Source organism: Leucopleurus acutus (assembly GCF_964270905.1).
Source record: "Leucopleurus acutus genome assembly, chromosome: 11".
Lineage (NCBI taxonomy): Eukaryota > Metazoa > Chordata > Mammalia > Artiodactyla > Delphinidae > Leucopleurus > Leucopleurus acutus.
In genome coordinates this window covers 44,557,427-44,582,379 of record NC_139152.1, presented here as the reverse complement: position 1 = coordinate 44,582,379, position 24,953 = coordinate 44,557,427, and the positions used below count along the sequence as shown (strand labels likewise).

The window sequence follows — 24,953 nt, the reverse complement described above, 5'->3', positions numbered from 1 at the left end:
GTATCCCCCACTTGACGCAACTAAATCCCGCGTGCAGCAATTAAGACCCAATGCAGCCAAAAATAAATAAATAAATTTGTTAAAAAAAAAAAACAAAAAAACAGTAGCCTGCAACAAGCAGGCTTGGGCTCTGCTTGCATCAACACATTTCTTTTTAGGGTCTTAATATGAACCAAAGGCTGTGAAGCACACTCTATTCAGCCCAAGGGATGATAATTAAACAAAAAACAGGACTTCCCTGGTGGTCCAGTGGTCAAGACTCCGTGTTTCCAGTGCAGGGTGCTTGGGTTCCATCCCCGGACAGGAAACTAAGATCCTGCAAGCCGCGTGGTGTGGACAAAAAAAAAAAACAAAAAAACCCGGTAACAATGTTTACATATTATTCATGTAAAGATAAAATGTCCCACGACCCTTTTCACTGAAGCCACATTAATTTCATGCTGTCAGGGTAAGTTCTCCTAAATTATATTTAGGTTCCAGAAACCACTGAAATGTTCTAAAACCCCCAATATTTCAGCACCCAGACTGAGCTCCCAGACTGCCTACCTTGGGCAATACAAAAATTTGTCATATCACATCTCTTACTTCTTGGTTTTGAAAACTATTATTACCAGATCTACCTGTAGTGTCAATCTCTTCCTTTTTTCTGTCTAATCTTCAAAGGCCACATGTCCTTTTTCTCAAAGCCTTCCCCAGGTGACTCTGGGCCCCACTGATTTCCTTCTAATATGAATTTACAGTCTCAACAACTTTTTTGGCATCTGTTACACTACCATTTAACCTTTCACTTTGGGGCCTATTTTCCTAGCACCTTGGAGACAAGAACCACCGCTTGCACCTTTTATTATTTTTTTTTTTTTTTTGGGTATCACATTTTCCAGAACAAAGGCTCACAATATATGTTTCGTTTTCCACTATCAAATTATAACTTTCTGGCCCTTTTTACCTCGAGCTCTCTCCTCAACTCTAAAACTCGCTTTAATCTGACTAGGGCATCCATCCCACCACGCATTCTCAGATAAACCATTATCAACTTTTGAATTTTGAAATTCTGCCTACAATGCGTGCTAAACAAAAACAACTAGATTCCTGTCCTTGGTGATTCGTTTTGGGGGGTTGGGGTGGGTGGGAGAGGGGCCTGTTGTGTCTGCTTATCTCCTTTTCAATTTTCCTCTTCCTTCCAGTCAAAATCTAAATTATCTTTCTCTCTGGACAACTTCCACAAACAAGACTTCGTTCTCACCAGTACCCATCATGGACCCCTAATGAGTCCCGCCCCTCCTCGAGCGCCCATGTCTCAGCACTCGTTCTCCTTTCTAAGATGGCCACCCCAGAGCCCGGCAGGGCAGCGCGAGTTCCACCCACGCAAGGTCACGGTCATGCCGGGGGCCAGAGGACGACGGCCCGAGGTGGGGGGCAGGGGTGGGAGAGCCGAGGAGGCCCTCGCCTCAGCCCGCGCCTCGCTCGGTCAGAGTCCAGCCTCCGTCACCGGAAGTGGGGGCCCCACCCCCACCCCCTAACGTCAGGGGCCGGAAGTGAGCGTTGCTGGGCGCGGGTGTGGGGTGAAGGCGAGTGTGAGCGGGAGTGTGACTCGGCCGAGGTAGGAATGACGCGCGGGCCCCGGCTTGGGGCCTCCAAAGACCTCACCTTTAGTGGACTGGGGTACCTTCACCTTCTAGGATCTTCCCGTTTCTGCCCAGAGCTTTCGGCCTCGTGGGTTCTCGGCGCGGCTGTTTTGGCAACCTGTGGTGCCGCCGCTGCTTCGTCCCCTCGAGGTCTTCCCTAGCTCCTGTGTCTCCATTCTTTTAAGTTAACCATCTTCCCCACCTTCTCTTATTTAGTCCCATTGTTTAAATTGACTCTGTTTTGTTTAAAGGAAGAAAAATGATGGTTTTACCGAGACCCCAGCTCGGTTAAGAGTGTAACCAGTTGCTTCAGTCTGCAACCAGCCCCCAAGCTTGCCTGCTAAGTGTCATTTGTCCATTACACCGCTTTCTAGTACTAGGAAAAACGTAAAAGACTCACTTGTTAACAATTTAATACGGAAGATACTTAGATGGACAGGGCTGAATGATGAGGCTGTAGATTCCAGTGCCCTTAATCTTGTGTAATTTAGTCTTTTTGCCCCCAGAGGATAGGGTGGCTCCCTACAAGTTGATGAAACTGGCACTGATTGCTCCTTTAAATGACTTAAAATCAAGGAACATAGTGCTTGATTCTTTCTTCCAATTCTTTTTTTGTTGTTGAAAAAGTATAAAGTAACTATGTGTAACATGTCAAAAGGAATGTCAGAATTTCTTAATCCAGACATGAAAAATATTTTTTATGACAGTTTCACCGATGATTGTCATTTACAAATGAGCTCTGCAGCAGATAACTGAACGAGTTCCAGCTGATCACTTGTATTTACTATCATAGGTTCCAAGGCTGCTTATGTCATAGAATGGAGGGAAGGGGTGTGGAATTGTATGAGGTAGCAAAGGAGAGCTGGCTCTAGAGGCAATAGATGTAAACCTAGCCAGTTTTCAGAAGTTTCCTATGGAGATGGTTTTATATAAATTTAGTCTTTTCTATAATGATAAGTTTATTTAATCACAGAGCTCAATAGGGGGGAATCTCAGGTGGAAGAGGACTGAAACTAAAAAAAAATTTGTCTTTTAATCTTCCACATTTCTGTTACAGACTTGTTCTTTTATGACTGTCAACTATAAAATGGACAGTTCTCGAGTCCTAACATTCAGAAGTTTTGCCTCAGTGCATAGAGGGAATGAGTATTAACTGGAGAGATTTAAATAACCAAGTCTATCCATTTTAGCATAGGAGATTTGGGGAGGGGGGTAAAGCATCACTGGAAAAAGTATGGTACTTCCTAATCATGTTTAAGAAAAGTCATAGAAGTAGTAAACTAGAATGTCTCTGGACATATTGAATGGATTGAGTGTATAGTCTCACACAGGCTTCCAGCATCCCCAGGTCCCCGGGGGAGAAGCAAGACTGGCAGCCTGCCCATCCTGTATTTTTGACGACTTGAGAGGAGAGCTTTAACATAGTACCCTTTTCCTTTGTTTATCCTGAAGTTTAAATAACAGTATTCTTGTGGACTTGACTTGCCCCCTCTAATGTTAAATAGCATCAAACCCTAATAGATGGTAAACAGTGACAGGGTGTTGTAATGGCACTTAAAATAGACTGACATCTTATCGCCTGAATACAGTTTAAGTTAGTAGTCATATTTGGTTTTTCTTAACTGTGAGCCCTAGAATTTATTCCAAGAGTGTAAATTGGGCAAATGATGTTAAAATGGTTCAAAGTAGTAAAGAATGCCTTCAAGGGGAGAAATTTATTGAGGGGGAGGGAGGTGCTATGAGGGTTTTTTATATTGAACTTGGGTGACTTCAATTCTACTTTGAATCCAAGTTTGACTCCACTTCTTAGGGCTACTTTTGATACATTTCATTTCTGATTCCCTGATCCATTGCTTTTTTTCCCCCCCACCAGCACTTGGATTTGGCTCCTTCATTTCCAGCATGGAAGAAACTTACAGTACGTACTTCTTTTTGCTTTTAGAAAATAAGTTAAATTACTTACATGTAGTTTTCTGTCTGACAAGACTTTTACTGTGTTGGGAAAGATTCACTTTTCTCACTAGACGGCTGAGAAGAAAATGTCTCCCCAGAGACTGTTTTAGTAACGTAGAGAAATGTCCAAATTTGAAATACGACACTTGAAATTTAAATAAAGAAGTATGAGAAGTCATCAAGCTTTGAGAAAGCTGTGGTTGGGACACCTGTGTTAAACTATATTTTTATTAAATGAAGCATTTTCATTCCTCAGGACTTCAGTTTCTCCTGTTAATGACACAGGGATAGTCATTAACTAACTGGTTTCTTTCTATTTTGTGGGATAATATGATATGCATAATGTTGATGTACACTGAGTTTTTAGACTTAAAGAAATCCTAGGGAGGATTCTTGTTTCTCGAGTGATCCAGGAATCTAGATGGCCCAACAAATCAAATGGGAACCAGGAGACCTAGGATCATACAAGTGTAGCACCAAAAGAGACCTGAAAAATCATTTCATTCAACATTCGAATTTTACAACTGAGAAAACAGAACCTAGATTAATTGATTTGCCTTAAAGTTACATAGGTAGTTGGGGACAGAGTCAGAACCAGAGTCTTATATGTTGTTTATATGTAGTGCCCTACTTGCTACTACAAAGCACTGTGGTTTCTAGACCCTGACCAAGTTTGAGGAACATCTGAGTGGATAAAACTCATCAACAAGGCCTCCTTTGTTTCCTACTTTCTGTCTTGTTCAGAATCTCTATAATTAATAAGTTCTAACTAAAGGGTATTTTAGTCCCATTCTACCTTCAAGGAAGAGTCCAATAGAATCTTTATCACCAACATGTAGAAACTACATGGAAACAATCTTTATTAAATATCTACAATAGAGATTCTTAAACTTTAGCATGCAGCAGAATCACCTGGGAGGCTTGTTAAAACACAGGTTGCTGGACCCCACCCCCAAAATTTTTGATTCAGAAGGTCTGGGACCCAAGAATTTGCATTTCTAACATGTTCCCAGGTGATGATGCTAATCTGAGGACCATACTTTGAGAATAATGGATCTGATTCTCCTTGATCTTCCTTAGGGCTTCCTCCTTCACCCCCTTAATTTTTCTAAAAATGTGTTAATTAAAATCTGAGATTTCCATGTGAGATAGATATGAGAGAGTTATATTTATTTATTCTTGGAAGCTTACTACTCTATTAAGTTAGAAAGCAACATCTCCCCTTTATATCTCTATTCATTACTTTTGTCAGTGGTGATTTTTTTTTTCTTAGAAAAATATCACCTGGTTCTTTTAATTACTGTATTGCTACATAACAGACTTTTTTACGTAGTGATAATCAGTAGATGTTTGTTAAAGAAAGAAGGAAATGGTGAATTTTGCTGTATGTTTACAATTTTATTTAAGTTTTGTGATTAAGTTTAATAAATAAATAAGTTGGCTTGTGAAGAAACAACTCCTTTAAGTCTATAGCATTTCTTTATCTATGTCTTTCTTAATAAAGCTTCATTGTTTTAAGACTTAAAAAAAAGAAAAATATCACCTGGCAGTAGGTTAGAAATGCACAACCTCAGGCCTCATCTCAAACCTGCTGAATCAGAATCTGTATTTTAACACAGTCCCCAAGTGATTTAGCACCGGGAATCATGTTAAAGTGAGAAACAGTGCTTTAGAATATGTTTGACCTTTTTCCCAAAGTGACCTAAAACTCTAACGTTAATCTGATAGACTCCTGAAGATCTCCAGCTTCTGTCTTTGGGCAGTACCTCTTAGCTGATGATACTCTCGTCAAGTCTAGTTCCTTATTTCTGTGAAGTTTCCTCCATTTCTCACCATGGGTTCTGGGCTCTATGCAAGTGTGAGGAACATCTGAGTCTACGCTCTTGGAGGAAGGTTGTCCACAGGGCCTGCTTTGTTTTCCAAATTAAGTTATATTCCCAGAAAGCCACTCAAGATTTTTGCTGAGCAGTTTGATAGTATTCATTACAACTTTAAATGCGTGTATACTTCGTGTAGCACTCTTAGGTATCTGCCCAAGGGAAATACTCGTACAATGCACAAAGAAGTATCTGTTATATTGCTAGTCACAGCATTGTATATAAGAGTAAAAAACTGGAAACAACTTAAATGTCTATCCGTAAGGGAACTGATTAAGAATCTATGGTACATCCGTATGCAGCAGTGAAACATTTCTTAACATACTGACATAGAAGGAGTTCAAAGATATGTTAAGTTAAAAGAAAGCAAATAGCAAAATAGGTACAGGAAAGCTTGTCACAGGCTATACTCTGGATGAACTTTGAGGACATTGTGGGAAGTGAAACAAATCAGTCACAAAAAGACAAATGCCATATGATTTCACATATATGAAGTATCTAGAATAGTGAAACTCATAGAAACAAAAAGTAGAATAGTGGTTGCCAGGGTTTACAGGGAGGAGGAAATGGGAGTTATTTAATGGGTATAGAGTTTCAGTTTCGCAAGATGAAAATTTCTGGAGGTTGGTTGCACAACAATGTGAATATACTTAACACCACTGAACTGTATACTTTAAAATGGTTAAGATGATAAATTTTATGTTATGTGTATCTTATTACCATTAAAAATTTTTAATTAAAAATAAAATTTTAAAAATTTTAATCTAAAAAACCAGTTTAGGGCTTCCCTGGTGGCACAGTGGTTGAGAGTCCACCTGCCGATGCAGGGGACACGAGTTCGTGCCCCGGTCCAGGAAGATCCCACATGCCGCGGAGCGGCTGGGCCCGTGAGCCATGGCCGCTGAGCCTGCGCGTCCGGAGCCTGTGCTCCGCAATGGGAGAGGCCACAGCAGTGAGAGGCCCGCGTACCGCAAAAAAAAAAAACAAAAAACAAACACAAAACAGTTTAGAGCTGACCTAAGTTATCAGAGACCAAAAAGTAAAGCATTTTGGTAGGAAGCTATCATTATCAACTCTGATGAATACCACTGTATGGGCAGTAAAATGTGGATGAATCATAAAGTCCGTCCAGTCTCTGTCAGCTGCTGACATGGTGTATCGTTTGCTAGTGATGGAATGGATTAAATGAAGGAAAACTAACAAGAATTTCATCTGTACACTCTTCCCGGGTGTCCTGAAGCTTCAGAAATATGAAAAGATTGCTGGTCAGGATGAGCCTGGCTGGCATAATAAGCCTGCTTGTCCTTTAAGACTTTTCCTTCCTATTCATTCTGTCCTTCAAGTCACCTTTCTGGCTCATTTGCATCACGATCATGGTTATCAATTTATCCCATGTTTACCACTCTTCCAGTGAAGCTGTCTGTTTCAGTTCCCCACTAGCTTCTGATTTTCATAGCAATCTCCTGGTTTATAAGCTTCTTATCAAATGTGAATTGTTTATCTTATTTCACTTTTATTATTGCCTTCAGTGGTGGCAACAGCATTTTATTAGGTTGCCTCTTGTCCTCATAATATATTCAGAATGTGCTTAACCATTTAATTTCCCTTCTTTAACCAGGCTTCCTAAAATTTGGGGCTCAGCCTGGACATTTTGCAGAACATAAGGATAGTTGTACACGTTCAGAGAAACTTCTCTCGTTTCTATTCAAACTATTGAAATGGTCCCTAAAAGTATAGTCTTCTAAGGGTACTTTTAAATAGCGTGATATAGGTTAGGGGCTTTCCTTCACACAGCAGCCCCTTTAAGGTATCTGCATTTGTCTTAATAACTTCGGGTTCTCTTTTTGCAGATTATTCTACTTTTTTATCTGGCCAGTTTGATAATCACTAGGTTAAAGAATTCTCTGTCTTTCTCTCATTATGTTCCAAAATATGAAAAGTAAAACCACCGATCTGGTAAAGGTATTGGTTTCATTTGAGAGGTAACTAGATTCACCAAGATCAGGAACTACTTATAGAAGTACATTAAAGCAGACAGACGAAAAAGAAATCTATCAATGAATATTTCTCAAGCTTCCATAGAACGTATAACTGATATAGAGCAATGCTTACCAACTCTTTTCATGTCATAGCATACTAGTAAATAGGGATGCTAGTGTAGGGGATTAACTACCCTCAACTTACCCTAGGACTGGTTGGGGAATAGGGGACACGCATGCAATGGACCCCCACGGCAGTGTATCAGTACACTGTCCATTCCAACCTTCAACATACTGGCTGGGAAGCTCTGGTTGAACTAGCTAGAGATAAGAATGACCCTGAATTAGCACTTTTTTTTCTTTTTGGCTGTGTTGGGTCTTCATTGCTGTGCGTGGGCTTTCTCTAGTTGTGGCGAGCGGGGGCTACTCTTTGTTGTGGTGCGTGGGCTTCTCATTGCGGTGGCTTCTCGTTGTGGAGCACGGACTCTAGGCACACGGGCTTCAGTAATTGCAGCACATGGGCTCAGTAGTTGCGGCACACAGGCCCTAGAGCACGTGGGCTTTAGTAGTTTTGGCATGCAGGCTCAGTAGTTGTGGCTCGTGGGCTCTAGAGCGCAGGTTCGGTAGTTGTGGTGCACAGGCTTAGTTGCTCTGTGGCACATGGGATCTTCCCGGACCAGGGCTCAAACCAGTGTTCTCTACACCGGCAGACAGACTCTTAACCACTGCGCCACCACGCAAGTCCTATGACACTGAATTAGCACTTTTAGAAAAGGAAAAGATGTTTCATTTAATTTTTTTGTTTATAGTAAGGGTAACCAACAATGAAAACAACAATATTCATGTACAACCAAATCTGAACCAAGACCCCACCCCATGACTGCTGGTTTTGCTGGACTTAATGAAGATTCGATGATAATGCAGTTTTATCTTCTCACAGTTACATTTTTATTTTCAGATGTTTAGTCACCCTTTTAAAAAATAATTCCAAGCTGTCGTTAGGCTGTCTTGTTGAACTCTTACAGATTCTGTTGAAAAAATCCAGTGTGCCGGGGATGCTGAAGTTTTACAAGGGCCTGTTAAGCTTTATACTTACCCTATTTTTCTCTCTTTCAGTCGATACCCTGGACCCTGAAAAGCTGTTACAATGCCCCTATGATAAAAACCACCAGATCAGGGCCTGCAGGTTTCCTTATCATCTTATCAAGTGCAGAAAGGTAGGGTATTATTTTCTTAATTTGCCCTGTGATGCCCTCCTGAGTTCTTTTTAAAAGCCAAATTTTGTAAATATCAAATAATTTTAGCATAAATGTTTTAACTGAATGCCAAAATTGCTTTGGGTTAAATACCAATATTTATAGAAAAGAATTTGTTTATTTCTTGGATATGTAAGTTTTTTCTTGTTTTGGTTTTCCCCCCACTAGTGACAGAGCACCCATCATAAACAGCTTCTCAAGAATCTTCGCAGCCTTTGTAAAGAGGAAACACTAATTTTTGCTAGCAGTGAGAAATCCCTCTTGCCTTGTGAATTTGATGTGTTCATTGTCCTGATAAGGATTGAGTATTGTAATACACTTATTTCTGATTTTTTTGTTTGTTTGTTTAGAAATTTTAGAGAAGTTGAACAGCTAGAGGTTAACCCAAGGAAAGAGCATTCCTAAAAATAACTTTCTCCAAGTTTCAACAGTAAGCATCTTTGGGGGAAAAAAAACCAGCTCAAAGATTTTTTTTTCCTCTGGTCACCCTTTTGTAGACTTAGCTGATGTAAGCTAGTTTAATGCTGATATATTAATTGAGGCAGTTTGAAAGGATTGTTAGAATATAGATGTCAGATACAGAGGCCAAAGTTCTGCCAGGATTTATGCTTGGAATACAATTTTAGTATTTAATCTAAACCTGCATACAATTCAAGTATGCATTAACATTCTTCAAATGATGTTTCTCTTGCAGTCCTGGAGACATGATTATAATGCCATTGTTGATTATTTCTCAGCTCCTTTTAATCTCTAGAGCAAGGATTCCTTAAGGTTGAACCTGGGCAATATGGACTAGCAAATACTACCACAACTTCCTCCCCTAGGCTCTCAAAAATGTTCCAAGGATAAAGGTTGGGAAAGGGGTCCAAGTGGTAAGAAGACATTGTCATAACTCCCCTATTCTAATGTCTTAATCTTCAGCTACAAAACCTTTGCATTCGAATGCCTGATATCCCTTACAAAAATCATGGAGATACCTGCCCTCACAATTTTCTCCATCCCCTATATTTTTCCACCCTTCTCCCCACTTTACATTATTTTTACTTTTTTGAGTAGCATTTATGATATATCTTTTGCTTCTCCTAATAAATTTCTTAATTGCTGGTAAACTTACCATAGGATTTGGGTGATATTAAACATTTTGTTTTGTTTTCTTGTTTTGTATTAAAATAAAGAACTTGGTCAGCAGAGTTCTCTATCATTTGGACTTTTCCTTAGTGAAATAGCTGAAATAAAGGTCAAATTGTTCAGAGCCTCATTTCAGGCATCATTACTTTAAATAAGCGTTCCTGTGTTAATCTGAAAAATCATTGGGTTTGCCTCTTCTGCAGCTCCCTTCCAACAGCTGTTTTCCTGCACTATTGTACTGCAGTAGCAGGGGCACTACTGCAATGCAGACTAAGTGTGTTTTAGTGTTGCTGTTCGTCCTGAATATCAGCTTTCAAAGATGTCCAGAGAGCTCTACCATTACAGGCTGTGCCGCCTGAATCTTGTGACCCTGAGAAGTAAACGGGGTGAAGATATGTTTCAAATACCCCATCCTAAATTCACTGCTTACTTCCATACAAGCCACTTTAACCCCAGTATCTGTGTTGTCAGTCTTTATAATCATAACAAAGAGGCTTAGCTTTTGATGATTCTGAGGTAATGTCTCTATGGTCCATATGAGTGATAAATAATTCCCTCTTAATGTTCTACTATGAGTTTACCTACCAAGTTAAGCCACAAGTTTATTGACGGACCCCTTTAATTTTTTTCACAGAATCATCCTGACATCGCAAACAAACTGGCTACTTGTCCCTTCAATGCTCGCCATCAGGTTCCTCGGGCTGAAATCAGTCATCATATCTCAAGCTGTGATGACAAAAGCTGTATTGAGCAGGATGTAGGTAAGACTGACTCGCTAAATGTTTCAGTGTTGGAGGTTAGCCCCTTCAAATTTATATGATGCTACGTTATCACCTTGATTTTGGCTTTCATCATTTCAGAAGAACAATGGTTTTCTGCCTTTGAGATTTTTATTTTAGCAGCAAAAGGTTGTCAGGTTGTGTTTGTCAGACTGCTTTCTCTTCTGAACAACCTGATTTCATTTTGCTAATAATTCATCTAAAAATGAAAATTCTTTTATTACCATAAATATGGCAAACATCTTTGTTTCTGCTTCTCTTTCTTGTCTTCTGTTGGCAAGGGGATAAGACATCTCTGTTTAGCTTTCATCCCATCCATTTTTCAGAAACAAAGACCCTGCAACCTTTTAAGCCACTAACCCCTTTAAACATAATAACTTGGCAGTGTTCCCTTGTTAAGTCAGAATCTCTATTGTCTTGCAGTCAGCCAAACCAGGAACCTTGGACAAGAGGCTCTGGCTGAGAGCACATGGCAGTGCCCTCCTTGCGATGAAGACTGGGATAAAGGTGAAATGCTTCTACATCTTTTTCTTCACAATGTCAAAATCTCAAGTCATTTGCTTTAGACAGAAGGAAGATTTTCCTTTTTTATGAACATACCATGTTGTTCAGAATGACTTGTTATTTTTATTGGGCCCCAATACAAGCACATATTTCTCTCTGTGCAGACACGTGGAACAGCCTATCCCTCTTGATTGGAAAAAGCACTTCGTTACATCTGTTTTTTTCCATAAATTGTGTTGTACCATCTGTGTTTGGTTGCTACTAGGCACATTTATTATTATTTATGTCACTTGTGTTTATATCCTTCAATTAAATTCTTGCTACTCTGTCACTTAGGCCAGGTACTTGATCAGTTATTACTTGCTTCTCTAAACTTATGTTTATTATTTCTCATCTTACAAATTCAACTAGCATGAATTGGTGTTTTACCTAGTAGTACCACAAACCATGTTTTGCTTCCTTTGGCAGATTTGTGGGAACAGACCAGCACCCCATTTGTCTGGGGCGAAGCCAACTACTGTGGCAACAACAGGTAAATGAAAGGGTCTCATTCCCACCTCTTCCTCCCAGAATCACAGTGCTCTGTTACCAATACAAGCCACCAAAGCATGTATTGACCTCTTTCCTTGATGATGTTACTTGGTGGTAATTTAGTCTAGATATAGTTTTGGTGGGGTTTTTTCCTTATTTATTCCTTGATTCATAAAAAGGTCACATGCTTTGTGTTAATTACCACGGGAACACAAAAATACTAGCTTAGAGTCTAGTAAGGGAGACAGTGGCGCCAGCCATTCTTATGTCTTAGTTGGAGTTTTTGCTAAGTTCACATTATTTTAATGCTTTGAAAAAATTCTCTAGCTGTACCACATGTATCATTTTTACTCTGGGTAACTAGTGTCTAAGGAAAAAGTAATCTTAAAAGTTCTATTTTTTTAATAAATTTATTTTATTTATTTATTATTTTTGGCTGCGTTGGGTCTTCGTTGCTGTGTGCAGGCTTTCTCTAGTTGCAGCGAGCGGGGGCTACTCTTCGTTGTGGTGCACGGGCTTCTCATTGCAACGACTTCTCTTGTTGCAGAGCACAGGCTCTAGGCGCGCAGGCTTCAGTAGTTGTGGCTCGCGGGCTTCAGTAGTTGTGGCACGCAGGCTCAGTAGTTGTGGCTTGTGGGCTCTAGAGCTCAGGCTCAGTAGCTGTGGCGCACGGGCTTAGTTGCTCCGCGGCATGTGGGATCTTCCTGGACCAGGGCTTGAACCTGTGTCCCCTGCATTGGCAGGTGGATTTTTAACCACTGTGCCACCAGGGAAGCCCAGAAGTTCTTGACTTGAGATTGGGCAATCCATAATACCAAATGGGTAGGAAAGAAAACGCATCTCTTCTTCCCACTGATTTTGTATCTAATTTAAACCTTTTAAGATTTTTCATTACTATTTGATCTTCAAACCTTAAAAGATTCCCTGGCAGTCCAGTGGTTAGGACTCCGTGCTTTCACTGACGAGGGCACAGGTTCAATCCCTGGTTGGGGAACTAAGATCCCATAAGCTGTGTGGCAAAAAAAGATCATGTTTCAAACCCAAATGAGAATATTTCTGGATTAGAAAATGAAGGAATTAGATGCTAGACTTCATTTTTTTCCTCAAATAGAACACTTATCAATTTTTATTTTTTAGCTCCTGAGGTCAGTTAGTTATAACAAATGTATCTTAGTCTGTGTATGCACTGAGATAGAAAAACTTAAAGATGAATTCCATTGGTACAATTTTAATTTTATCTCAGTTCTGTGAGATTTGTTGCCTTTAGTTTGGTTGTCTTGGCATTTTATTTTATCTCTTTTATCTGTTGAGTTCATGAGCCTGTCATACAACTGAACAGTAGATGGCATTGCTGTTTATCTCAATTTCTGGAAAATGAAAATGGTTAGACTCATGTTAATGCCTGTACAGAAGAGTGAGCTTACCAGAGAAGCTGGTAATCATTCTCATTGTGAGAATGTTTTGATGGAAATGTGTTTACATTTCAGAATGTAGGTTGTTGTTTTCCCCCAAATTACAAAAAACGCATTTGATTGTCTTGTGTGTGTGCCTGCCTGAAGAATACATATAGTCAAATTCATCTTTCTTTTTGCAGCCCCGCAAGCAACATAGTTATGGAACATAAGAGTAACCTGGCTTCAGGCATGCGTGTTCCCAAGTCTCTGCCATATGTTCTGCCATGGAAAAACAGTAAGTGAAATAGAGGCAAAATGCTTTTACTCTGTTTGTTGTGCTAAATACAGTTGGTCTTGATTATTCAAGGACATGTTCATTCTGAACACCTAGTACCCACATGACCCTGAGAGTGAGTGCCTCCTTAAATCTTGCACCCCAAGCACCTTACTCACTTGCCCCTACTCCTGGTTAGTAGCAGGAAAGGACAAGATCACAGAAGCATAAAGAATATTTTCAAGATGGGGTGATCACTGACATCGAATACCATGGGTAAATTTGGGGACCAGTAAAAAGGCTATTGATTTTGACTAGGAGGAAATCATCCCTGATTTTCAAGCCATAATATTGATAGGGAATTGGGATTAGAAATTGGATTGCAGGGGCCTAAAAGGTAATGGGTAGAGACAAAATGAAAGTAATAAGTCGTAAGAACCACCATAAGAATGGTATTCAGATGTCTTTCCTAGGCTTCAGAGACCATGCTGAGTAAACAGGTATGAAATTCATGTCATACCACCCTAGTAAAGAAATTCCCACATATGGTACACCCAAGGTGCTGTCATTTTTATTTAATACAAACTTTCTTTTCCTAATGTTGCCCCCAAATTCAGATTCTCTTGATTTCAGTTTTTGCTACTGTTTGAGCTAATTTTTAAATGGCTAGAGTATCCCCTTTAAAACATTTCCCTTTGGATACTTGCATTTCTCCAAAAATGAGATCACCAAATCATATGCCATAAGGCTTGATAGGTAGAGGACTGTTTCCTTTTTCCATGCTCTTGAGTGGAATCCAATTGCTAATTTTAAATTCTTCTCCTTTTATATTATAATACCATATACCCCAGGAATAAGTCATTCGTGTTTAGTAAGAATAGGGGATGGAGTGATTTTCAATTGACATGGCGTATTTATTTTGAAATATTTCTACTCCATAGATGGAAATGCACAGTAACTGAGTATCTATCTCAAGTAAGTATTCCAGTTTTATTTCACTATTTTTTTTTCCAGATGGTAGCAAGATTTAACTGGACATAAAGCAATTTGGGTCCAATTTTCTTTCAGATTATGGTACCAAATTAAAGCTTTGTATGTGCCTGTGTTTTTAAGTATATAGCCTCTGTTATGGCTTTACATGCTAATGAATAGGCGTTTACTAGTTAAATTAGAATTCTGTTACATGCCAAGTGGCTTTCCCTAATGGTAGTGCGCACTGCCTCTTTCCTTTTTCCTTTTTTTTTATCAAAGTTGCGTTCTAGATCTATCATGCCTTTTTTTTTTTTTTTTGTGGTACGCGGGCCTCTCACTGTTGTGGCCTCTCCCTTTGCGGAGCACAGGCTCCGGATGCGCAGGCTCAGCGGCCATGGCTCACGGGCCCAGCCGCTCCGCGGCATGTGGGATCTTCCTGGACTGGGGCACGAACCTGTGTCCCCTGCATCGGCAGGCGGGCTCTCAACCACTGCGCCACCAGGGAAGCCCTATCATGCCTTTTTAATGGACTGAGATTAGTCAAACAACTGTGCTTCTCTGCTCTGCAGTTCTTCCCCTGTGCAGTACAGTTTAGTACTCATCAAAAATTCATACTCTTTTGAATGAGAACTTTAAGGTTTTGGGTCTCTAAGAGTCTCTCACTGTTGATCTTATCTGAATATTTGATTTAGCAGAACCTCACAAAATCTATATAAAGAGTCCAAAATCTTTTAGTTTTCACAGATGAAGCCTTTCTCTGAGGTCACCCTGTGTACCCATAGCAGAGCCAGGTTTGATGCTTCAGATGCTGTCTTGGCTGAGGCTGCTCGGCCACACTGCTTCCGGCAGAAGGAATACTGTTGGGCTGGGAATGGGTTGATAATCCCCACTGTCCTGCAGATAGTAGGCCTTCAGCGAATATTTATTGAATGAATGAGTAATTGGCCTGTTGCCTTCTAGTCCATTTACTTTCTCTGGACAGTGAAGTAGATGGATCTCCTGCAAGTTAGGGTTCATTTTAGTACCAAAACTGATGTTTCTTCTGGTAAGAAGCAGAAAAGAGATTCTAAAAGCAAACACCCCTTAGCTATGAACAATAATATTTATCAGTTGCTTGTAGGTACTGGCCATTTTTCTTGGTAGGTTCTGACATCAAATTATTGAATATATCTGGAAGCCAGAAAGTTGGATTTGATCCCAGAAGGGAAAGACACAACTGCACTGGGGTGTGTCAAGAAAGCATACACAGACATGGGTAAATGGTGAACTTTGAATCCTTCTCTGACACACTGCATGAGATGCTTGTGTTCATAGAGTGTGGATAGTAAAAATGGCTAGTAAAAATGGCTACTCTACGGTGAAAGCCTAGGAGAAACTTCTATCACTTAAGACTAAACATTTTTCTGCTTTGGAACTTAACTCTTTGCTAATAAACTCCTTACACACTGATAATTTTTTTTTCTATGTAACCCGTGAGGAATAAGGGAAAAAAAATAGGTAAGAATCCTTTAACAACAACAAAAAAAGAATCCTTTAACAGCCAAAGACCTTCTTATCCCCTTAATAAAAATAAAGCATCATTTTTTGAATACCTGTTGTTGCAGAACTCTCTTCTTTGGATAGATACACACACACAAAAAATGTAAGACATGACTTATTCCCTTAAGAAACTTAAGAATGGGTGGAGAATTTTTTTTAATGCACATGCCTGAAAAGGGTTTGTTCACCTTGCACTTAAATGCTTTATCCCATTTGTGTTTTTATCAACAACTCCAATTTTTACTAGGTAAGTGCCTCAAAAGCAGGTAATACCATGATGTACATTGTAACAGCTCAAAAATATTATTGAATTACTGAGTAGATGGGTATATGAGAAGAGAAAAAGATCAATATAAGTTAATTGGAATTAATCCAGAATTGTCTGCAGAAGTCAATTGCCTGGATGGTCAATTCTGATTTTCTCCTCACCCGTGAAAACTGTTGACACAACAAGTGTGCGTTGATCTCTGTATAGAATGTTTTTAATTGAATTAACAAGTTTCTGTGTGCTTAGTGATACTAAAGAGCTAAGGGTCAGAAAGTACTTGGTGTTCTGCCATTAGCAACAACAGATTCTTCCAGCAGACCAGGAGACTAATTGGGCTGTAGTTGTGTGGCCCATTGTCAGATGTAGTTGATGCTTTTGTCATTGATAGGAACTAAGAACTCTTTTTTTTTTTTTTTCTTATTTCCTTGCAGATGCCAGACCCTAGAAGACTCTTTGCTTCTTCCTGCTACAGTGGGTTCTTCATTTTTTTCTCCTAATCTAATTATAGAAAGATAAATTGTTTGTGACTTTCAAACTGACAAGTACCTTTCTTTTCCTCCCCCCTTTGAGTCCTTACTCATTTGATGCAAGAAAGAATCCTCATGCTCAGAAGAACTGTTTCAAATAAACCATCATTGTAAATAGCTTGATAGTTTGGTTAAGTACCTGCAGCCGCAAGATCAGAACTCATATCTCATTCTACATTGATGAAACAAAATCATTTAAAGTTATCTTAAAGGATCCAGCTAAAGCAGGCAAGAAATTTGGGTTGGAAAAAGTAACTGTGTATATATTTGTGTTCTCTGACACACATGAACCAAATTCCTTTTAACATTTATAGGAATGGACCTTTTCTGATTAGTGCATTTTTTATTGAGTCTTTGATGTTGATAGCATTTATATATAGAAATATACCCTATTCTTGTTTAGAATCTTTAGGACATCTTGTTCCCTGAATATTTGTAACCTAGGGTAGGTTTCTTTTATTTCTTTTCTCTTTCCCACATTCCAGCTAGAAATTGTACTAGCTGTCAAACCAGGTGTGGATTGCGTAGGAGTGAAGATTGGAATGGAGAGGAGGAACCAATGTACGTGTGGAGAAGAGATAGGCTTTTCATCTGTGTGTGAAATTTGATTAAGCTTCAAAGCTGAAATGTGTGAAGGCCCTGCTGACTACCTTGGGACGTGTGTATAATAAGTTAGATTTCTGAACTCAAGGCTCTGGCTATCCTAGCATCTTGTTGACCCTCACAAGGAGACTTCATAACCTCCCAGACCAGTTTTTTGTTTGGTTGTTTTTTTTCAGGTTTGGTGTGGTTTGGTTTTAAAGCCATTTGGCATGGGAAGAGATTTGGGATCTGGTATAGATAGGGAGTCAGATGAAGCATACTGACCAATAATTCCAAAACTGATCTGTTGAGCATTGTTTGTAGGGGGAGTGGGCTATTGTGGAATGCCTCTTCCACAAGTTTCACACAAAACAGGATTCTCTCTTTAATGAAGCAGAGCTATCTGTTTATTTAGTTCCAATCTCTAAAAACAGATTCAAGATAAGCCCTAGTACAATAGTATTTCTTCTTCTAGCTGTATGAATAAGTGAGTAAGTAGACCATTTCTTCTGGAGTGGGTGGTATAATGTATTGAGGAGGGGAAAAAAACACCCATTATTCTCCTAATTCTGGTTACTTACGTTTGAGTGTCAGTCAGCAACTCACATTTAACTTTATTTAAAAATAGTTTTAACTAGAAAATACAAAACCCTTTTGATTTTGTTTGGGTAATGACAACCCAAACTCTGTACACTACACTTGTAACCCAGAGCTCCTTCCTAGTTTAGGAAAAAGGGGTATGAGTCATATTGCAAAGAATTAGCTACTTGAGTGCAACTCAACAAAGGAATTAAATAGAAAATAGTTACTTTGTGTTTTTTAAATATCTAAAGGGGCAAGAAAGGCTAGCATGTCATTCATGAAAAACCTTATGTTATTTTAGGAGGACATCTCTTTGCTCACCACTACGAAAACTTAACCACAACACATCTGACCTTTGCGAGTGTAACACTCACTATGGGAGAATGCCTGCCTATGTTAATTTTGTTAGCTCACAAAATAGATAACCCAGTTTTTCTTTAGTAAACCAATGATTAAATCAGCCAATTTGTCTTGTCCAGGAGCTTTCAGAGACTGCTTAGGATTTTTATTGGGCCTAGGATTCACTAGACTGGATTTAGTTTGCTGAAGATTTTTGGACATTCCTAAAAACTAGAACAAAGAAGTGACTGTTTAATTCTTGTCAGAAGTTGGGAGTTGGGAGAAGAAGCTTACTTATTTTTGAGACCTTCTTCAGAGGCTGCCTTCCCTTTGGAATGTGAACAGTGGAAGGTAAACACTTGAATATTATACCTTAATTTCAGTTAAGGTCAAGTGTTATGGTTAAAGGTTAAATGCAGACATGTTTCAAAATTTTGAGCTTATCTTAGAGAGCCTCTGAATCCTGCATATTGATCTTATCCAGGGATTCCACACTCTACCCCAAGGAGAGCATTTGCTTTCTGGAAGATTACCTTTCTCTGTAGGTATTCTGGAAGTGACACTGTGATTTGCAAATGTTCTTACCGGGAATAAACAAATGTAGGTAATAAATGATGCTTAGCTCTCCTGGTAGCTGTACCTGAGCTAAACGAGGAGAGTATTTGGATTCAGTTTCAAATAGTGCACTGCAGTACCTTTTCATTGTTGAGAGAGAACAGTAGCTGCTTGTGTTAGTCTCTTAATACCTATACTGACATTCTTAGAGTCCTTTAGTTGTACTTTTCACAATTCATATTAAGCTCCAAAGTAGACAGAAACCAAGGAGATGACATTATACTTCTTACTACCATTTTTAAAGAGGCAGGTTATAAAAATCAAGGTGATTTGTATGCCATATATATATATATATATATATATATATATATATTCTTTTTTTTTTTTTTTTTTTTTTGCGGTACACGGGCCTCTCACTGTTGTGGCTTCTCCCGTTGCGGAGCACAGGCTCCGGACGCGCAGGCTCACGGGCCCAGCCGCTCTGCGGCATGTGGGATCTTCCCAGACCAGGGCGCGAACCCGCATCCCCTGCATCGGCAGGCGGACTCTCAACCACTGCGCCACCAGGGAAGCCCTGTATGCTATATTTTAATTGATTGAAGCCAGACTGGACTTGGGAAGAAGATACCTGTAAGGAAATACCTGTTTTCTTGTGCCAATTCAATGGGTAGAATAAGGAAAACTACTGAAATTCCATGAAAAAATTACTGTAGTGAATGCTCATTCTTTCGACCACTGTTGTCCTGGTACTGTTAAGGTTCAGAACATACTCACATCCTACTTTACAGTCATGGCCTCTTCAAAGGCCGCTGAAAACACATTAAGCGGTTACCTCGTACCAACAGTCTCAGCTGACTTTCTATTCCAGCCATACTGAAGTCTGATAAACACAGACCTGTGTATCAGCGGGGCATTTATTTGCCCTTGACATAGCAATTCCACTGCCTGGTCCAACTCACTTAACTCTTATCAACTTGGTAACTGGTGTGACAAATACAAAATCTCAGGTTGTTTACAGATAGGGAGAACAGCATCCTAGGCCAGACAGGCACCCTAGAGGAAAGCCATATGGTCAGCAGATTTGCATTTGTGTTTATCGTATTTAAAGATGTTTTTTGTTTTTGCGGTATGCCGGCCTCTCACTGTTGTGGCCTCTCCCGTTGGGGAGCACAGGCTCCGGACGCACAGGCTCAGCGGCCATGGCTCACGGGCCCAGCCACTCCGCGGCACGTGGGATCTTCCCGGACTGGGGCACGAACCCGCATCCCCTGCATCAGCAGGCGGACTCTCAACCACTGCGCCACCAGGGAAGCCCTAAAGATGGTTTTTTATGAAACTAAAATAGTGTAAGCACCTTTGATGAAAGTTAAAAAGACAAAGTTAGTTGTTTTACTTTATACTACTTATATATACACATATATGTGGAAGAAACAAATCCAGGTTGTATTAAAAGCCACTGCATATGAACCCAACCATGCCTCTTAATTTTTATTGAAATACTTGTCACTGAAATAAAGTATGCTTTCCCAGTTCATCTGTTTCAGTCCTATTTCCTCAGGCTTGAGTTTCAGGATTTCATTGGACAGTGTCAGGGGCTTAGATTATTTAGCTCCTCGTGTTGGTTCTCTCTAGAGTATAACTTTATAGCAGAGGTGCAAATTGAAAGTGATGGAAAGTCTTGATCTTGAAATTAGAAGTTCAATCGAGGGGGCTTCCCTGGTGGCAGAGTGGTTAATAATCCGCCTGCCAGTGCAGGGGACACAGGTTTGAGCCCTGGTCCAGGAAGATCCCACATGCCGTGGAGCAACTAAACCTGTGTGCCGCAACTACTGAGCCTGTGCTCTAGAGCCCGTGAGTCACAACTACTGAGCCCATGTGCCTCAACTAATGAAGCCCACACATCTAGAGCCCGTGCTCCACAACAAGAGAAGCTACCACAATGAGAAGCCCATGCATTGCAACGAAGAGTAGCCCCAGCTCGCCGCAACTAGAGAAGCCCCATGCACAGCAACAAAGACCCAACAGCCGAAGATAATAAATAAATAATTTTTTTTAAAAAAAACCACAGACTCTTGGGCTTCCCTGGTGGTGCAGTGGTTAAGAATATGCCTGCCAATGCAAGGGACATGGGTTCGATCCCTGGTCCGGGAAGATCCCACATGCTGTGGAGCAACTAAGCCCATGCGCCACAACTAGTGAAGCCCGCACGCCTAGAGCCCGTGCTCCGCAACAAGAGAACCACCGCAATGAGAAGCCCACACACCGCAGCGGGGAGTAGGCCCTGCTCACCACAACTAGGGAAAGCACGCATGCAGCAACAAAGACCCAACTCAGCCAAAAATAAATAAATTTACGAAAAAAAAAAAACAAAACCCACAGACTTAAAAAAAAAGTTCCATTGAGATATCCTTTTGTTGAATTGGAGATTTCAACAGAAGAGCAAGTGTTTTAGCTTTATAAAACCCTTGAAAAATAAACATTAATATGGTTCTGCTAGGTATGTAGTTTTCCTATCCACCTATCATCTCTCATATACTCTTAAAGCTAGAAGGGAGTTTAGAGAGCCGCTAATCCAAAGCTTCATCTTACCTATAAAGAAACAGGCCCTGTACAAATGTGGAACATGACATATCTTTTTAAGGAAAAAGAATGATAAATGCAAAATTCAAGATAGTTATTTTCTCTAGAGGAGAAGCCAGGAGGATGGGATCAGGAAAAAACACAGTATATTAGTAGTATTCTGTTTAATAGGTTGGGTGGTGGGTTTCCCAGTGTTTATCTTGTTATGCTTCATATGTGTGTATTAAATAGTATATAATTTTAAAACATCTAAGAATACTTGCTAAAATCATTGCAGAGTGCTTACTGTAAGCAAGCCACTGTTCTTAGCGTTTTACATATTTTAACCAAGGATGAGGGGAAAACAGGCCCTGAAAATTTTCTCTTTACCAAGGATACACAGCTTGTTAATAGTGACCATAACCTGCAACTTCTGATTCCTAAATTGCTGCTTTGGGCTTCTATAACCATTCTGCTTCTCTAAATGTTGATTCTGCACTCAACCTCTCATTCTCTCAGGCTGTGCGTTTCCTCCGCAACTCATTTCCATGTCTATCAGTTTGGATTCCATGGTCAGTCACTTCAGTGGCCTAAGTCAACACCCTGAGTTCCCTTGACCCTGTTGTTCTTCTACTGTCTCCGCTTCACCAATTCTCAAGTCAAGCGAAACCCGCCATCTCTTACTTTATTTCCTCTAGGTTATCAAGCGTAGTGACAGAAAAATCACATAAATATGCCAACTGACTCCACTGCAGATGTATGATTTCTTAAGTACCCATTCCTGTTTGGCTTTTTTCAGCTTTACCTGTTAACTATTGCACCCTTTTTATTGTTCTCCTCAACTTTATAGTCCCTACTTCCCACCCCTACTTTCAGCAGATGGCATTGCCTCTTACTCTCTAGAGAAAATACCGGTTATCAAACTGAACTTCCTCTTTTCCCATCCCTAGACTTGAACTCTTGTGACATCCATCTTATCCTTTACGTCAGAGGTATACTTCTTCTCCAAGGCTAACTTCATCCCTGTACTATATCCCAGCTATTGATGCATAACAAATTTCCCCAAAGCACAGTGGATTAAAACAAAACTAGGGCTTCCCTGGTGGCGCAGTGGTTGAGAGTCCGCCTGCCGATGCAGGGGACGCGGGTTCGTGCCCTGGTCTGGGAAGATCCCACATGCTGCGGAGCAGCTGGGCCCGTGAGCCATGGACGCTGAGCCTGTGCGTCCGGAGCCTGTGCGTCCGGAGCCTGTGCTCCGCAACGCAACGGGAGAGGCCACAACAGTGAGAGGCCCTCGTACTGCAAAAACAAACAAACAAAAACTAAATGTTATTACCCTCCCAGTTTCTGTGGGTGAGGAATTCAGGCGTGGCTTAGCTGGGTAATCCTGGCTTGGGATCTTTCATGTAGTTGCAGTCAAGGTGTCAGTCAGGGCCACAGTTTTCTGAAGACTTGACAGGCTGGAGGGTTTGTTTCTAAGGTGGCTCCCTCACATATTTGGCAAGTCAGTGTTGGTTGTTGGCAGAAGGCCTCAGTTCCTCGCCGTGTGGGACTCTGCACAGCCTGTTTGAGTGCCCTCACAACATGTCAGCTGCCTTCCCCCAGAGTGAGTAAGTTAAGAGCAAGGAGGAAGCTGTGAATTCTTTTGTGACCTAACAACTTTAGAAGTCACACTCCATCATTTCCATAACATGCTTTTGGTTACACTGGTGAGCCCTTTTCATTGTAGGAGGAGAAGTCAAAGGAGCATGAATACCAGGAGGCAAGAATCATTGAGCCATCCTGGAGGCTGGCTCTCAGACACTTTTTCTGTCTTCCAATATCTTCCGGAAGTTATTCCCTCTTTTCTCTTTACCTTAATTCTATTTCTTTTTCTTTATATGTTATATTTTTCAGTAATAAATAGGTTGCCTTCTTTAATCTTTAACTCTTTAAACTACAATAATGCTAATGTTACATTTCATTCTTTAAAAAAAAAACACATACGGGCTTCCCTGGTGGCTCAGTGGTTGAGAATCTGCCTGCTAATGCAAGGGACACGGGTTCGAGCCCTGGTCTGGGAAGATCCCACATGCCGCGGAGCAACTGGGCCCATGAGCGACAACTACTGAGCCTGCACGTCTGGAGCTTGTGCTCCGCAACAAGAGAGGCCGCGACAGTGAGAGGCCCGCGCACCGCGATGAAGAGTGGCCCCCGCTCGCTGCAGCTAGAGAAAGCCCGCGCACAGAAACGAAGACCCAACACAGACAAAAAATAAATTAAAAACAACAACAACAACAACAACACCACATACACTCTCCCCCGTATTAATCAGGGTTCGGTTGCAGAAAACATCTATTTGAGCTAGTCTAAGCAGGAAGGGACGTGTTACGGGGCAGTAAATGGATCACAGAATTATTGGGAAGACTGAAGAAACAAACTCTAGACCGGACTTCCAGAAATAACACCCAGGAAGCTGCTGCTTCTACTACAGTAAGGAAGCTGCCACTGCAGCTGCCAGTTCAGGAAGCACACTACCTCTGCCACTGTCAGCATCCCCAAATGGATGCCCTGTACCCTCTCTTAATCGCCGCGGGCTTTAGAATCATACAATGGTTCATCTGATTGGCAGAACCGAAATCACGGCGGAACCCTAGTTACAAGGGATTATGGGAAATGTAGTCCAGCTTTCCAGAGCGGTACACTAGAAGAGTATCATGTTAAGCAAATCAATATATAGAAACCTCCACACTCCCTCCCGAGCTATTGTTTGCTTGCTTCTTCCCTTCAGTGCCTGATTTCTTGAAAGAATTGCCTATATATAGTTGGTCTGTAGTTCCCACTTATCCCTTAATCCATTGCAGTCTGCCCACTCTGTTCTGTCTCCACCCAACCTACTAATTTGCAGGACCAGTGGTCTATTTTAGTCCTACTCCCTTGGACATTCAAGAAGCAGCAGGTTGTTTCTTGTGTTGCTTGTGGTAAGAGCCATATCAATGTGATGCACGAAAGAATTACTTAAGGTCACTTTCCTGGAACAGGCCTTGGACTTGGAGGCACTTAAAGCCTTGAGCTTCAGCTGCTATCTAGACCTGCTCTCCCTCATACGTGACTAATCTAGGTTAATGATGTTTCTGTTCGCCTAGTCTTTTCAGAATCCCTCACATTCAATTAGTCACCAGATCCTGGAATTTCAATACCAATGATGACTTCTGAAGCCAACCAGTTCTTTGTATCTCCACTGCCACTGCCTTATTTCCAATCATCGTCCCTGCCCGGATTCTTACAGTAACCTCCTAAGTAGTCTTTCAGCCACTAGGTTTTTCCCATTTCAGTTTATCCTCCACCTGCCTTCAAGATATTTAGTAATCGGTTTCCAGTTTACCTAATGATAATAGCAAAGGCTTTTTGAGCACTTGGTCTGTGCCAAGCACTGCACAAAGCACTTTATACGAACTGTCACATTTAATTCCCCGTGAAGTAGATATCGTTGTGTCCCCACTTGGTAGATAAGGAAACTGAAGACCATAGAATATACAAGATTTGGCCATTAGTTACCCCATGGAGGAACTGGAATTGGAGTCAGGTCTGCTACCCCGCAAAGGCAGTATTCTTACTCCCACCACATTTTACAGTTGCTCCAGCCTCATCTCTCCCGACCCTGTTGGTAGTCCAGCCGTAGTGAACTCCCCATCCCTCTAGCGCATTGTGCTCTTTAATGACGACACCTTGGTGCATCTTGTTTCCCTCG

At 40.8% G+C, this 24,953-nt stretch overlaps 1 protein-coding gene across 1 annotated transcript; it reads left to right on the top strand.

Moving 5' to 3' along the window:
* Positions 1–3,503: 3,503 nt before the first annotated feature.
* Positions 3,504–13,329, top strand: GTSF1 (gametocyte specific factor 1; the record flags this gene model as incomplete). Its single annotated transcript, XM_082850445.1, has 6 exons — positions 3,504–3,543; positions 8,551–8,651; positions 10,453–10,579; positions 11,021–11,104; positions 11,570–11,633; positions 13,227–13,329. Exons 1-6 carry the CDS (start codon positions 3,528–3,530, stop codon positions 13,327–13,329), a joined length of 495 nt encoding a protein of 164 aa, XP_082706571.1. The 5' UTR covers positions 3,504–3,527.
* Between the last annotated feature and the right edge of the window lie 11,624 nt (positions 13,330–24,953).